The 15,600-nt window shown below is 41.0% G+C and overlaps 1 protein-coding gene across 3 annotated transcripts in view; it reads right to left on the bottom strand.

Moving 5' to 3' along the window:
* The window catches only part of CSTF3 (cleavage stimulation factor subunit 3), a 47,582-nt gene that overhangs the window by 8,477 nt on the left and 23,505 nt on the right, over nt 1-15,600 (bottom strand). For 2 of the 3 annotated variants that reach the window (XM_086893285.1, XM_086893287.1), the window contains 9 exons: nt 7,346-7,378; nt 6,867-6,964; nt 5,448-5,514; nt 5,317-5,351; nt 5,083-5,209; nt 2,488-2,565; nt 2,145-2,307; nt 1,528-1,637; nt 1,024-1,140 (listed from right to left, as the gene is read on the bottom strand). In XM_086893285.1, the coding sequence (XP_086749411.1) occupies nt 1,024-1,140; nt 1,528-1,637; nt 2,145-2,307; nt 2,488-2,565; nt 5,083-5,209; nt 5,317-5,351; nt 5,448-5,514; nt 6,867-6,964; nt 7,346-7,378 (828 nt within the window). Of the gene's footprint in view, nt 1-1,023; nt 1,141-1,527; nt 1,638-2,144; nt 2,308-2,487; nt 2,566-5,082; nt 5,210-5,316; nt 5,352-5,447; nt 5,515-6,866; nt 6,965-7,345; nt 7,379-14,013; nt 14,134-15,600 lie in introns of those variants that run through there. The other variant, XM_086893286.1, reaches the window with a different exon arrangement.

The following is a 15,600-nucleotide window of genomic DNA, read 5'->3' as shown; positions in this document are numbered from 1 at the left end:
TTTCCCTGGCTGAACACTGTGTATGTTCACTTTACTCAGATATTCTGTCTTGTGCAGACATTTTTTACTTCCCACACTCATTTCCCACTAATGGTTACCTACACACTTTTCAGGAGTCTCTGAAGTCTTTTTCTAATGTAGTAACACTGCAGCAGAACTGCCACTGGAGGTGTTTGGCATAAAAAGACTGTATCCTTTACCTCCATGTAAAAGTAATGTGCAGATAGGTAGGAAAAGCACCTTCTTAACTCTCCAACCTACACATTTCCAACAGTGCACTCTGCTCCCTGCCAGCAGCAGCCCTCCAGGCTGAACTGTGCAGCCTTGCAAAACCAGGACACAGCACACAAGAGGCTGCACTGAAAACCAAGGAGGGACTTTTCTTTTAAAGGCAAAGCCTTTTTCCCTCCCCCTCTTGTCCTGAAGTTCTTCCTGCAAAGATTCTTTCACTATAAAATTAAGTGGGCAAATTACACCCCTCAGAGGACTCCACAGTCCTCATCTGACCAGTGGGAAACAGCCTTTATTCCTGGTGGAATAAACACCACTGGGGCACTGCTGCTTGTGGAGGCTGTGAAGCAAGGTGGTGGCCTGGGGAAAAGAGATTTCTCCAGAGAGCTGCAGCAAAGGTGGCTCCCATCTTCTACCACAGCCATGCCAACATAAATATCAACCCCCCCAGGAAGCAGACAGGAAAAGTGCCCTTTATGCCAATTTTAAAGTGATGCTGATGCTGTGAGAAATGGAAATTTGCAAGCATTTACACCCTTATGATAGTTTCAGAAATACAGTCAATATTGAAATGGAAAGACAATAGATTTTCAAGACTTTTGTAGCTCATACTATGGGCTTTTCCCCTCCACTTTGTCAGCTCCATCTCAGAAACACTGAATGAGAATAAGGCTAGAAGAATCAGTAATTAATTCTAAAGAATTTTGTGTACTCATATGTTTCAAATAAATGGGATTATTAATGGGAGATGTGTTTGGATTTTAATGTCAGTACATCACTATTTTTGCTCACCTCTTCATAATCTGCATATGCAAAATAAAGAAGCATATTCTTCTTTAATAAAGTGCTGATTGCTCTTTCATAAATATTAGCAGCCTCATCACTGAAAAGTTTAGCATTGTTCATGTCCTGTTATAAAATAAGTATAATTATACAATTGTTTAGCATCTGTGACAATGAAGGCAAATTTATGGAATATATTCTGGGTGTGACAAGCCCCAGTGAATTTCCATTCAGTGCTCCAACAAAGACACAATCATCTCCTCAGTACTTAAGGAATCAAAAAATCAAGCCCAAAAAATCCCCCAAGCCTAAAACTGGCCAAGATTGAAACAATTTTTCACAATTCTTATTTAAAATGCAGTCATTTTTATTTCTTAAAATTTTTAATTTGAAAATTTTAAGAACATGTCACAACCATTTTTCACACCCCCCCCTCCTTGATTCAGAGGAAAAACTGACAATACATCACATCAAAACAAAGAAATGAGAGAAAGCCAGTGGCAAGCTGCTTACCCCTTTCTCAGCCAGCAGCTTGCTGGACTGCTCGAGGTACTGAGCTGCTTCATACCAGATGTCTGGGTGATGGCCCAGCACCAGGAGACACTGCTCATAGGCAAACATCACTGTGGAAAAAACACACCAGAAACGCTCCTTGGAAAAGGTACCACCATTGTACAACCCGAGTATGGAACACAAAATTCATCAAATAAATCAGATGACATCAACACTAATTGGCTTTGAATACAATGACCACTGCTGCAGTTCTTTTATATTGCCAAGAACTTTGTGAACCGTAAGCAGCAGCTAAAACCTGCCATGGCCACAGAGGAACAAGCACAGTTCACTCAAAATCAGCCATAAAATCAAGCTGCAATCTACTGTTTCCTGACCTGCACTGGAGGTTCAGGGACACACAATTATAGCACTGCCTCCCAAAATCCATTTATTACTTTCAGCTTGGCTTTAGCAAACTCTAGATTTTTATTTTTTTTTGTAAAAAAGCACCCACACAATTCAAGAAACTCTATCAACTTCTACTCCAGCATGATCCCTGAACACCAAATCACGTCATGACTTATGCCGGAGCCGAGAAATCCGATTCTCTATGCCCTAGCACGACACCTAATTACCTCTTTTGGTTATCAGAGTTTGATCTTCTGTTCGTAGAGGGTTGCTCTTTTCCCACTGGATGTATTTCTTCCACATGTCCACCTGCTGAGCCTCCTGGGGGGTGTTTTGTGGGGGGACGGAGGGAGCGTTGCGGTCCAGGCCCTTCATCACTGTCTCGTACTCCTGAAACAGAAGCAATGAAGAACAGTTTCAAACACACTGAACTTTAGGTTATGCTGAAACTGAAACTAATGGAAATATTTTAATATTAGTCTGACACACTTTTATTTGAAGTAAGAACCAAGTGTAGCGGTGGGTTGTAGAATTAAATAGAAACAAAGAAAAATCAACAGAAGGTTGTACCTTTGCCACACGTCGTGCATTCATATAATCTCTACTCCTGTCCTCGATCATCTTCTTGGCTAAGTGAATATTGATGCCCTGGAGAAGGGTGAAAGAAGGGATTGGGAATGTGCAATTTCACTTTGGACACTGAATCTAATTTTTTACAGGGAAGAGCTTGGAAGGGGATGCAAAAGTGATCAAGGACAAAGTTATTTTAAAATACCAATCTCAAGATATTTATTTCACCTAATAAATACATGGAGAAGAACTTCTATCAGAGGATAAACTCACTACTAAAATTCAAGTGACCTGAAGCACCTCAGCTTATTTTTAATCACTTTCAAAAACACAGTGAACTTCACATGAACTGCTGTGGGTGAAATGTATTTGTGATTCACAATTTTGCTCTTAAATGATGGTCAGTGACAGCTGCCTGACTGAGAGCACATGAGCAATTTGCTTTTCTTGTACAAGGAGTAGCAGAGATTGACCTCCAGACTCAAAGCTCTGCCCTCTCCTCTGTTCCTGAACTGACAGCTCTTATTCTACACAACACACACCCTGCCACAGGCGTGCCTTTCTCAGCTGGGACCTGAGAGGTGCCAGCACTGTGTGACACCCCTCCAGGACTGCACACGTGTGCAGAGGGCTCTGCAAGAGCAGCAGGGGCTGGGAGCAGCCAGGCCCTGGGCACAGGGTCCTGGCAAGAACAAAACCTCCAAGAACTGCTCTTAGGCAGGAAAAGCAGCCTCCCTTTGGCTGATGCCTGTGTCTGGGTGGGCTTTGCTGGTGTGGATGCCAAGACTTTGCAGAAGATGTGCACAGCTTTCAGTCTGAATCCAAAGAGGCACCCGAGCTGGGAAGCAAAGGAAGCTTTGCCTTCACTACAGAAGCAAAGGCACTGTCTGGGACAGCAAACTGGGCCATGTGGCACACACAAACCAGCAATGCCCCAGTTAACCCAGGACCAGGCTGAGGGTGCAGGGCTCTCCTGGGATGCACTCCCAGCTCAGCAGCCATGCAGGGCTGTGAGCCAGACTGTCACTTTGTCACTGAGACACGTCTCCCTAAGAGCTCTACCACTTTTGACCGTTGAGTTAATTAAAGACTGGTGACTGACAGGCTGGTATTGTTACCTGGTGGCTACAGCTGAGCTCAAGGAAAACTGGAATTACAGTCAGTGGCCATTAACTTTCCATATTGAGACCTGCACGAGGTCTCTGTGTTTGCTGGGCTGCTGACTTGGACAATCACCTCCCCCTCCAAGAGCCCTTCTGGTGAGGAGCATTTCCCTGTGCCAGGACACCCGTGAGCAGCAGCCCTTTCCCTCGAGGTCAGTGTAGCCAGAACAGGACAGGCAGATCCCCATGTCTGAGCAGAGCAATGGCCCCCAGCTTCCAGCAGCCTGCAGCAGCCTGAGGGACTTCCTGGAGATCCAGTGTCAGCCAGAGCTGCTCAGCTGGGAACTGGACAGGTCTGAGCCGTTGTTTTGGCAGCCTCCCCGTGTATAATGCAAGCAGGAGGAACAGAGAGCCTTCACCTGCTGTGTGGGAGGGGAAGGGGTGGTTTATGGGGAAGCTGTGTTGGGGATTTTCCTACACTGGAGAAGGTGTGTCCTGGGTATCCTCGCTGGTGACAGCAGGCTCTCTGTGGTGTCCCCAAACACCTATGGGGCAACGAGCTGTCATGGTACACGCTCGTGGCTGGGGATGCCTGGAGTTCTCCCACCCAGAGGTTTTCCCACCTGGAATGCTCCCACCCAGAGGTTTTCCCACCAGCTAAGCACCATGGCTTTATTAACATGAGAGGGCACCAAGCTCACAACTTGCATAATTAGCAACAAGGAAAGAGAAACTGGCCCTTCTTGCCCGCTCAGGGTGCAGTGACCCACAGTGACCACACTGGTTCACAGCCAGCAGAAGTGCTGTATGAGCATCCCTGCTTGGAGTGCTGAGCATGAAGGCATCTACACCAGCTTGGCCTTGACACTGCTGCTGCCTGGGGCTGGCTGGTCACCAGCTGTGTTTAAAAATGCACTCCAAAGGTGCAGCTACAAAATGGCCTGAAAGGGCAGTGAGCTGAGCTTACACTGGCTGAAGGCAGCTCTGAGGAGCAGACTCACCTGAAGGGGGGCTGGAATGGCTTCAGGTGAAGGATGGTGAGGAACATTTTTAAGCAGTATGTAACTTAATGCCGTGGAGGAAATCCAAACCATCCCAGCTGAATGCCATTTGACTCAAAGTGAAAGGAGGGGAGTGCCTCCTTGGGGACACAAGCCCTCACTGCCAGCTGAGCTGCTCCGTCACTGAGGACAGTGACGTGTCTCTCACCCAGCAGCAATTCCACTGGGTCAGCTGGGAAATGGCACAGTCAAATGTATCTCATGGAGAGTCTTTGAAAGGAATTAAAAAATCACTCAGGCAGCCCAGGAGCCCTAGTAGTCAGGTACCTTTTGCCACAGGAGTTGGAACATACCACACACAAAAAATGTGTTTATGCTGCTGGTCATCTCTTTTATAAATACTTATTTAGTGGATATAGCTTGGGCACCATATTTGATTACATGATAATTATTTCTTTCTGCATGTCCCAAAGAATCCCACTGTTGGTTACCTCTTCGTATTTGTTATAATCTCTCCAGAGCTGCTCTATGTTTATCATGGGGTTCACACAACCACGCTGGTAAACCCTACGGACAGCTGTGATCCTCTGGTTTTCTGCATAAGATCCTACTGCTTCTCTAAACAGTGGGGAGAGAGAGCAACGTCAGCTATGACAGGTCACAACTGGCAGGAACATCAGCATTGCAATAACTGAGCTTAAAAAAAGTTATTTCGAGGTACTTACACGCCTTTCAAAAAATTGATGTAATCCACCCAGATCTAGGTGAGAAAAAATATTACATAGAGTGAAACCAATGGTTAGCTGTATTTGTCATAAAGTTAGAAATAAAATGTGTTTTGATTAAGAAAACATACCTGGTATGACATGATTTCCATGCCAATCTTATCCAGAGCAAAATCATATGCCTGAGCCATTTTTTCTCTGAGGAAAAGAACCACAAAGACCATAAAGCAAGTGTTTAGTATTTTAAAAATTCTTTATTTAAGAGTATTCTTTGGTGCAGGAAATTCTAACCAAACATCAAGGAATGAGAAATATCATTCAACAGCTGAGAGCAAAAATTGATATTCAGATAGCTTTAAATTCCATATTTAGATTCTGCTGGGGTTTTGGTTGTTTGTTTTATTCAAGAATTATTTAAACCCATTGGTGGCAATCCAGCATTTTAACAGTTCCTGGCCCACCCCAAGTCAGTGGAAATCCGTGAATAAAATGAAGTTGAGAAGAAACCAACTGCTCTCCACATCTTCTTAGCAGATAGATGTACCCATTGTTTCTTATTTTTTCCCCTCAGAGTTCCCCAAACCTTTCTGTAATTCTCCAGGAACCCCAAAAGCCTAGGACAATTAGGAGTAGCTCCCTTGTGTGGAAACTGCCCAGAATACTTCACATGATTTCTTATTTCCCCCAAATTCAAAGTATTATCCCTCGAATTTAAAATGTTTACAGAATTTCCTTGGTTAAGTTTCAGTGAAAGCTGTGTTTTCCCTCCCCCACTTTTCTCCTAGTTTCCTTTACACAAACACATTTCAGTACCTTATTACCTCCTTGGCCACATTAACAGGGGAAACAGAGGAAAGGCAAACTGAATAAACTGACACTTCTAAAATTGTTTCAAAACAGTCTTGTAAAAACAAATTAAAACCCCTTGCTTATTTTCTCTGTTAATGCATTACTCATTTTGCCAATTATAGTGCAAAGAAATTGCAGTGGGCTGAGGAAAAAACAGTTTATAGATGCTGAAAGTCACTGGTATTTTTTGAAGCTCAACCCACAGGAATATAAACAAACAAAGTGTAATAAGTGAAAAGGGATGAGAGTAACATAACCCAAATTCTGACACCCTAAATTTTGATGATTTTTTTATGCATTCCAAAACTTCCTCCAATTCCTGAACTCCTTACTGCTACTGGTCTCAGCTGGAATTTTGTGGAGACTCTAAACAGGACACTGAGGGCAAGGACAAAGAGGAAGAAATGTGTTTCAGGTTGGCTCAAGCACCAATCCCATCTGCAGGGAACTGGCATTGGTACACCAGCTCCTCTTATCCCATCCTGTTAGAGGAAGCCAGACTAAGAAACTGATTTTACCCAGCAAGCTCAATTAAAGAGACTTCAATGTTTTCTAAATGCAGATTATATATTAACCCAAACACTCCGACAGAAAATCCCCAGACAGATTTGTCACCCAGGCTCCTCCCCATCCCCTGGTCAAAAATCAAGAAGATATTCACCATAAAACTGGAATAATTCAGAGCAACTCTGGGAACTTACTTGTAACTAGGTAGCTTCCCCTTGGTTTCTCGTACATAGGAAAGGTAACATTTCCATAAATCAATGTGTAAAACCTTCATAAGGCAGCGCTGAAATAACTGTTTAATACATCAAGAAGACGTGATCAGGATTCCATATACAGAGATTAGGTTTCTACTTTTAAAGCTATACAAAATGAATTTAAATAACCCTTGTAATTATGATTGAGATTTATAAGAAAGAATAAGTTAAACTACTCATTCTTTTGTTTAAAGCATCTCCATGCTATGCAAGGGAACTGGAAAGAATTAAGCAGAGAAATCCCCCTGCACATTTCACTGATTAGAGCTTGGTAGCAACAACAAGTCAACTTAAGTGATTCTTTTTATCTGTGTTTCACATTCAATGACAGCTACAGCATTTTCTCAATCTGATTTAGCCCAATCACAAGGTACTTGTTCTTGCTAGAGAGATATATTACATATATTAATATGACTCACCTTTTCCACTTTGTCATAATTTTTTGCTTTAATCTACAGGGAAGCAGAAAAAAAACAAATCACTTAAGAAATTATTTTAGAATAGCAGGAATATATTCTTCATACAGTACTAAAGCATTCCAGTTTGTACTTTGCCTAAACTAATTACACTGAAACACCACGTAACATTGCAGAAATAGAATTAAACATACAAAAGTCATGTACTTTGTTGCAAAATTAGCAGTTTTTTTATTTTTATTTTTAGTTCTTCAATTCCAAAATGTAGGTACAAGTAAGCAAATTTGCTTTCTGGTTTGAACACCCAGGACTTAGCCTTTTATTTTGAGAAACCTGATTCCTTCAGTGCAGACATAGATTTAGGTACCAGAGCTTCTAGACCAAGATTTAGTAAATTAAGGGTAAAATACTGTATTTACAAAGCTACTTGGCTAATAAATGTATTATACTCGAATACTCATTTTCAAAGTGCACTTTGCTCCAACCTGCTGATGCTGAATAAGGGAATAAGAACCGTGGAGAACCCATTTTCCACAGCTGCCCCAGCCCTGGTGCTCCCTCAGAGGAGGGAGCAAAGCACACTCACGGGCCAGCAGCAGTTTCATTCATTCAGACACACAGCACAAGGACAGGGGGTGAAATTCAGAGCTAACAGGTTGCCTTTCAGGCAGGATAAAGGAAAGCACAGGACTGATGAGGAAGGCAGAGCAGCATCCTGCATGTATGTGTTAGCTCCAGCCATGGTAGCATGCCAGGCAATCCTGACAGACACACCCTGATGACACAAAGAAAATCAACAATGCCCTTAAAACACGCCTTGAAATAAAAACACCTTTAATAAAATAAGGATTTGTTATGCTGTGTTGCATTTCTGTAAAGCACCAAACTCCCTTTTTAAATCTCATTGCTCTTTGCTGGATTCCCAGCCTTGATTGTGGTGTGAAACATGAGCACCTCTCCATTTCCCTGAGGAGCAAACAGCCCCCCTTGCAGCAGGGATTCATGATTTCAGTTGATATCATTCCCAAAGCACAGCAGAATTTTTAATAGATGCATCAGGAGACACAGAGTGCAGGAGATCTAAAATAAGCATGCCCCACCTCCCGTTTCCTGAGCGTCTCTACTTCTGCAACACCCCGGGCCTGAGAGGTTTAAAAGAGCCATCCCTGTTTCTCTCACTCCCAAAAAAGATCAGTTAAAAAGGAGAGAATTGAAATAATTTTGGAAAAAAAAACTTTATTGGCACACAAGGCAGACTGGACCCTTGTGTCTGTACCATACTCAAACTGGAGCAGGATCCCACCCAGGTTGAAAGAATTCCACACAATTCAGGCTGGCAGGAAGGTAAACCTAATTGTGTCTTGCATAGAGTCCAAAAAGAAAAGAAAAAGGACATTTTTACTTCATCTTTCTTGACAGTAATTTTTCATGTCTCTCAGCACCTCTTATAATATGAAAAAGATTCACAAAAGAGACAGAGCTCTCAGTCTATGACTCCCACTCCCTGAATTCTCCTGCTATCATTGGCTTAGTGAAAAAGAACAAATGAATCTTGGTTTTTACATCACAGCACACAGGACAGCTGCCTGCACCTTCTTTCCCTTGGACTTAATTCAAGTAAAACCTTCAACAAGATATGCAGGATTAATTTCCTTTTTTAAACAGAGTGAGATAGAAGATAGTATAAATTCTTTTGTGAAAATTATAATTAATTCATGGCTTTGCCACTCTCGAAAGGCATCACCCTCTAGTTACTCAGTAACAAGATGAAAAATAATTTTTAAGAGCTCAGAATGAAAAGCTGTAAGCAGATAGAGCAAAAAACGAGTTTGCCTCCCAGGTACAGCCAGGTAAACAGTGTCAGCAAGTTTAGTAGCTCCTGGCAAGCACTGTCACCAGGCAACATCAAAGGATGGAGCACAAGGAATAGGTATCAATTAGACTGCATGCATTTCCCAGAACCAAACACCTTGCAAAGAAAACTGCCTTGCTAATAAAAGAAGGTATATTCTTTATTTGCATGTGTTATGACTCAAAGTAAAATATTTTCTATGTGATTATCATATGTATGTTAAAAACTGCTGACCACATCTGGACTTGAGGTCAGCGTTCCATATTCATTAAATCCACACAAGTGGTTTGGTAGCTAAAACTTCAGAAATCTTGGTACCAGTGAAGTTAGAAGGCTGGCAAGCAGGATTTGTTTAAAAAGTAAAACAAAGCAATACTGGCTAAGGCTCACTGGGTCTCACAATGGAAAAAGCATCTCTCCTGCAGGAATCTGTCTGCATTTCTTGGCTCACCCAAGCAAACTCCCTGGCAGCCCTGGCTCACCCAGCGAGGGCAGGTGCTGTCTCCAGGACCCACCATCACACATTTCTTGGTTTTCCTATGACAGACACTGCAACAGGCAGTGATGAGATGTGGGAAAGCATTAAGGAACTGACATTAATATTGTAATTATGTCCTTAAAAGACAAACAAAGTCAACTATAAAGATATTTACAGCAGCTTATCCTTCCATTTCTAAGGCTGCTGGGACTCCTATTCTGACTGCTTTAATGCAAGAGGCAGGTCTAATCCTCACAGGCTGACACACAGGAGTGGCTCCACCACAAATCCACCTCAGTGAGCTGAGGGATGCCCCATTCCATGGAATGAGTGTCTCCCCTCCATCCTTCAAGACTACACAAAGACCACCTAGACTGAATAGCTGTGCTTGCACATTCCTATAGCATAACACACCTGAACCTGCTTTCCTCTGCCTGTGAAAAGGACAAATTCCACCTGTTTTGCTAGAAGATCAACTTCAGATTTTTTTTTTTGATGCTCCAATAAAAAACTGAAGTTACTACTGTATCATCTTTGTACAAGATGAAATCGTAATATGAGCCAAATTTCTTCCCAGAATACACAATTTAATTCCCTATAACGAGCTTCACAAACACTGAAGGGCAGAACTTAATCCATAAATTACACAGCACTTCACCCTTTTAAACAGACTTTTACAAGACACATGAATCATTTATGATTATGCAAGACAAGTGATTTTACTAATCTAGAGACTTAATACTAGTTCTAGTTGTCTGGCAACATGCAACACAAGCCCAAAAAAGCAACCCTGTTTTATTTTAACCATTTCAGCTTTAGTACATAGCTTTTCATGGTTAGTACATGATAATTAAGGACTGGCATGGTTTGATTTATTTCTATATCCCAACTCCATTTTCTTTCTATCAACTGTTATTTTCCAGGGGGAAAAAATATTTTCTCCAGCAGAAAATCTGACATTCACTGCCTCCAGGTCTCCCCGTGGTAAGGTAGATCCTCTTGTTCTCTTTGCTGTCCCCACTGTCCCTGAGCTACCCTCCAAGGTTTTTTAGAGTTTTTTTGGACCTGAAGAGAAACACTCTGCACCCCTGAGACTGCAGCAGCTGATGAGGGACAAACTGGGAGAGAAAGAAATGCCACAGCTACACAGGTGTTACCTTTTTGAGGATTTTCCTAAAATCTGGATTTGTTACAACACTAAAAGACATGCATCACCCTTAATGTTTGGGTTTGTTGTTTTTTAAAATGGATATATAACATCTGTTTCACAGTATGAAATTACAGCCAGAGTCCAAATATATGTACTTTGAAATATTGCTTTTGTTTGTTAACAGAAGGGAACTCATTGTGAAAGGCCAATATTCATTGACAGTTACACGACTGGGTACTAGATAAATAAAATAACATTTTAAAAATAAAATCAGACTACATAAAATTTATCATCACTGAATCCATTTGTGTTGACCCTTTGCTTTTCTTTTTTTTTTTCTTTACATTTTGATTGTTAGGATGAAATAATCAACTCTCCACTGTCAAGCACAGTGGGGTGCAATTTGGGCCTCTTGCAGTACAGAACTGTGGGTGCAACAAAATACATTCACATTTCTCAGTTTCCAAAGTACAGGCTAGGGACCACAGCAATTCAAACCACCTCAGAGGAATGGCACCTCTGAAAAGATGGAAATGCCAATTCTCTGTTCTGTCTTCAGCCTTTTGCTGTTTGCTGAGGCTCCCTGTCAGGAACTAATTGTGTGAGCACTTCAAACTCATTTTCTGACAGGTCAGGGAACAACAATAGCCTTTGCAAAAAGCAACCCCAGCTCTGCCCAAGCACAAGGAATGGACTTCCCCATGGTTATTAACCCAAGGAGGCTGGACTAACACTGTCTGAATAACTGGATGTATTATATTGTACATATCTGCATTTATATATATATATAAATAAAAATACATATATTACATATGTATTATAACTTATTTTATGCATACTGAACAAAGCATATATTTCATTTTTGCCAGATATTCCAATAAATCCTTTCTTTAAAAACATTAGCATGTGACTCCAGATGTAATTTCTGTAATATATTGTTTTGCTACAATTTGTACCAGATATGGCTTGAATTATTAGGTATTTCTGCTGCCTTCATTCAGAGTTTTAATATTCCCTGTGAAAATACAGCTTTTATCTTGCTATTAGTAAAGCCTGCAAGAAGAGATAGAGTACATTGACCATGGGAAAACTCATTTTCTCAAAAGGCAGCAAGATGAGATTCTACATGTTTTCATTCAGAACTGTAATTTTTCACATTCACCTGGTTTCAATTTCAAAGTCTGCCATAAAATGAGATTTGAGAAGTTCCTTAAAATTATTCTAAATTAAATGCCTCCGACTACTATTTACAAGGACTATTTCTAGAGCTTCCAGAACCATGGCATTAACATTTAAAAGTCATGTTGTTTCCACTAGATATATCACATGAAAAACAGGATTCACTCACAGCTGCCAATAAAATAGCTGTAATGTAGAGGGGGGAAAAACCCCCACTATTTTGCAATCTGCTTCTGAGGAAACCTAAGAATAGAATATTGGAAGGAACCTACCCTGATCACCCAGCCCCACTTCAGGGCTGACAAAAGGCTCAAGGATGTTCTTAAGGGCACTGTCCAAAGGACACTGAAACCCCAGCAGGCACTGACCACCTCTCTGGGAAACCTGTCCCAGTTCCAGCAGCTTCCTGATCCCCATCATCTCTGAGGTGTCACATACACTATATTTACACTTAGTTACACTTTCAATTTGCTCACAGTATTTAAGAATAAAGAACTCTACAGTAACTGAGAATATTGGCTCTGCTATTGAAGCAAAGCTGCAGTTATGTAAATCCAATTAACACTCAAAAATAGTTGAACAGGCACTTACTGAACAGATAGTGAGAAGGCTGACTTTTAATAGCAAAATTCTGAGCCCCATTACCATTTTCAACAGAAAAAGGTGGTCATGTCTACAGGAAAAATGATAATTAGGAAATGAAGGGCAGCAATTTTCATAAGGAGCTAAGTGGCAGCAGGCAATGGGGACAGGGCAGTGGCAGAGACACAACTACTGCATGAGTGGGCAGTAATATTCAACACTGCTCCTCACTCTCTGAACTTCTTCAAAATTGTCATTACTGGCTCATCACCCCAAGCATTTAAGAAAACCTGCAACAGCCTCCAAAAACAATTAACCAAAGCACATCAAGTTAACACACTCTACCAACATCTCTCCTCTCAGAGGCAGCAGCCTGGAAATCTCCCTCACTGACTGACTGCAAAAATGAGACTGAAAACTTGAAAAGGCTATTTCTGAAACTAGAAACTTAAAATTAGATTTATCTGGAAGTCTGGGAAAGAAAGGAACTCAGCTGCACCAGCCTGAGGGGGGTGAGGGAGCAGCTCAGAGCAGAAAGCTTAGGAAAAGGGGGCAAGAGAAGAACTTGTGAAATGCCCCTCTTCAGACAGAGTAACATTCCCCACTTAAAGTGTTAAACAGTGTCATTCTTAATTAGAAAACTATGTAAACAAGTAATTACCAATTTAAAAAATCTGCAAGTGGAAGATGTCTTTTTATTTAATCTATTAAGACTGAAAGACCTAGCACCTTTAATTTTCAGATGCATCAGGAAAGGCATCAATCCATACAAATACTTGAATAGAAAATGCTTAAATATGAGCAAACTGCATTCCAAAAGTGCAGTAAGAGAATATGGACAACCTGTTACTTACAGTAAACATTGATCTAGAAGCGATGAAGGATCAATGCAGTGCAGTAAATAAACTTTGCTACTAATAATACAGTTTGGAATAAAAAAGAACTACCTACCCCCTCTAATTCCTAAATGCCTACTTTAGTGTAAAGAGCAAAGGTTTCACTAACAAATAGGAGCACAGAGACAGAGCTACTAAAACAGTAACTGTGCTTTGGTTTAGATCTTAGTGTAATTTGATTAATTTTTACAAATACACAAATCTGCAGGAGTAGCATTTGCCTCTACCCCCTTACAAAAAATGCTGGCCTCTTGGTCCTGCAGGCAGGACCTTCCTTCACGGTAATATTTGGAAAAGAATGTGGAATTTTCAGGCACCACTCTCAAGAGACTTAACAGAGGATGTATGGAGAAATATCTATTCACAAGCAGCCTTAAAAAAAAACCTGTGGTGACAAGACACTTCAGTGATTTTTCTGATTGAAGAATGATTCTGAATTGCAATCACTGATTCACTCCCTACTTCATTTAGTTAGGACATCAAATACATCTCTTTTGTTTTTAATCTGATTATAAAAAAGAAGCAATTTCTCACGTGTCTTTTTCTTCCTATCTGCAGCATCCTACTGCTGTCACTTCTCATTTTGCTCTGGAGTTTTACTTCCTTTCCAGAACACTTTCATTAAAAAAAAAAACCAAAACCACCCCCCACCCCAATTTGCAGTAATGTTTAAACACCAAACCCACCTGTTATTACTTGCTCTGATGTTCTTCCTGACTAACTAAGCCTGCAAATATCTCTCATGGATTAGCAGTGAAATGAAGCTGCAAAACCAGCCCTTTTAAAGTCATGATGAAAAGCACACTCTGCTCTTCAAAACAAAAGACAGCATCACTTCTCTGTTGCTTTACCACTCTACAGATCTGACATTTAAAAATTGCCCAGAAATTGGGGGTGAAGAAGAGAACTGCTCCATGTCTAAGTTTTCTTTTCCTGTGAGTCTGCTGAAGTGGCAGCTCTTTGATGAAGCTCCCAGACAACACAGCTCATGTCAGCACTACCAGCTTTTTCCCCTTGCTCTGTTCCTACCTATTCTTTAAGGTGTTCTCCAACTCAGGAAAACCACTGCCTTTTTTATTTAGGCAATTTGCCCATTATGAAATGGAATGTAATATTAGCCGTATGAAGTAATTTACAAATGCTAAGCACCAACTATGTTCTAGCCATATTCTACTTCATAACCAGATTCTCAATCTCATTTTAATGAAAAGTCAATTTTCAACATGCCCCGTGGCTTGTAATTTCCTTTTCAATTTCACACTCCCTTTAAGCCACAGTAGAAACCAGCACATTCACACCCCTGCAAACTTGCTTCCTTCCCAACTTAGGCATTTTGGTTTTTCCTATGTGCTTTAGTTCACTTACACTTCTCATTCCTTTCTCAATGTCTTTTTGTACTTTACAGAAGCAGTGGCATGTTCTGGGATGTGTTTTTGGATAGCAAACATTGACAGATCTGCTGGGATCCTTTGCAGTTCTTAGGAAGTATGCAAAGCAACAGTGACTTTCCTCCTAGAATTAATTTGTTATCATTTAACTCTCAAATTGCAAGACTCAAAAGAACATAGAGCACCCATGGATTGCAGGATAATTTCTAACATGACAAAATGTAATGAGATAAATTAAAGATTTGCAGTCTCAGCTGTTGGACAGATCACTGAAGTTAAAAAATTACATACTGAAGGAAACCTAAAGGTATTTGGCCCATCTCATTGGGCAAGAGATCCTTAATTTGTAAAATCAGACAAATTACACCATTTGAAACTGTTTTTCCAAAGAGATCAGTCCCTCAGCAGGGCCAATGGAACTGGACACAGGCATTCCTCTAATGCTTTTTTCAGCAGATTTTAATAAGATAATAGGCACCAGTGCCTATTATCTGAGGAGCACAGATGCACTGCAGTCTGCCAGTGCCACCAGACAGGCTCTACCCTATAATCCCAGCTGGAAATTCCTTGCAACACTCAGACCTAAAAACAAGGCAGGGATCAGAGCACTGCAACAGATTACATGGAATAAAGGGTATGTGAGGCATCACCACCTAAGGGAAAAAAGCCAATTGTTCCACTACACAGATCTCTCATCTTAAAGGCTCCAACCTAAGATTTAACTTATTAAGAG

This window comes from Cyanistes caeruleus, chromosome 6 (genome assembly GCF_971803275.1).
Source record: "Cyanistes caeruleus chromosome 6, bCyaCae1.hap1.1, whole genome shotgun sequence".
Classification (NCBI taxonomy): domain Eukaryota; kingdom Metazoa; phylum Chordata; class Aves; order Passeriformes; family Paridae; genus Cyanistes; species Cyanistes caeruleus.
Note: the sequence above shows the minus strand (reverse complement) of the source record. Positions and strands in the feature narration are given on the sequence as shown.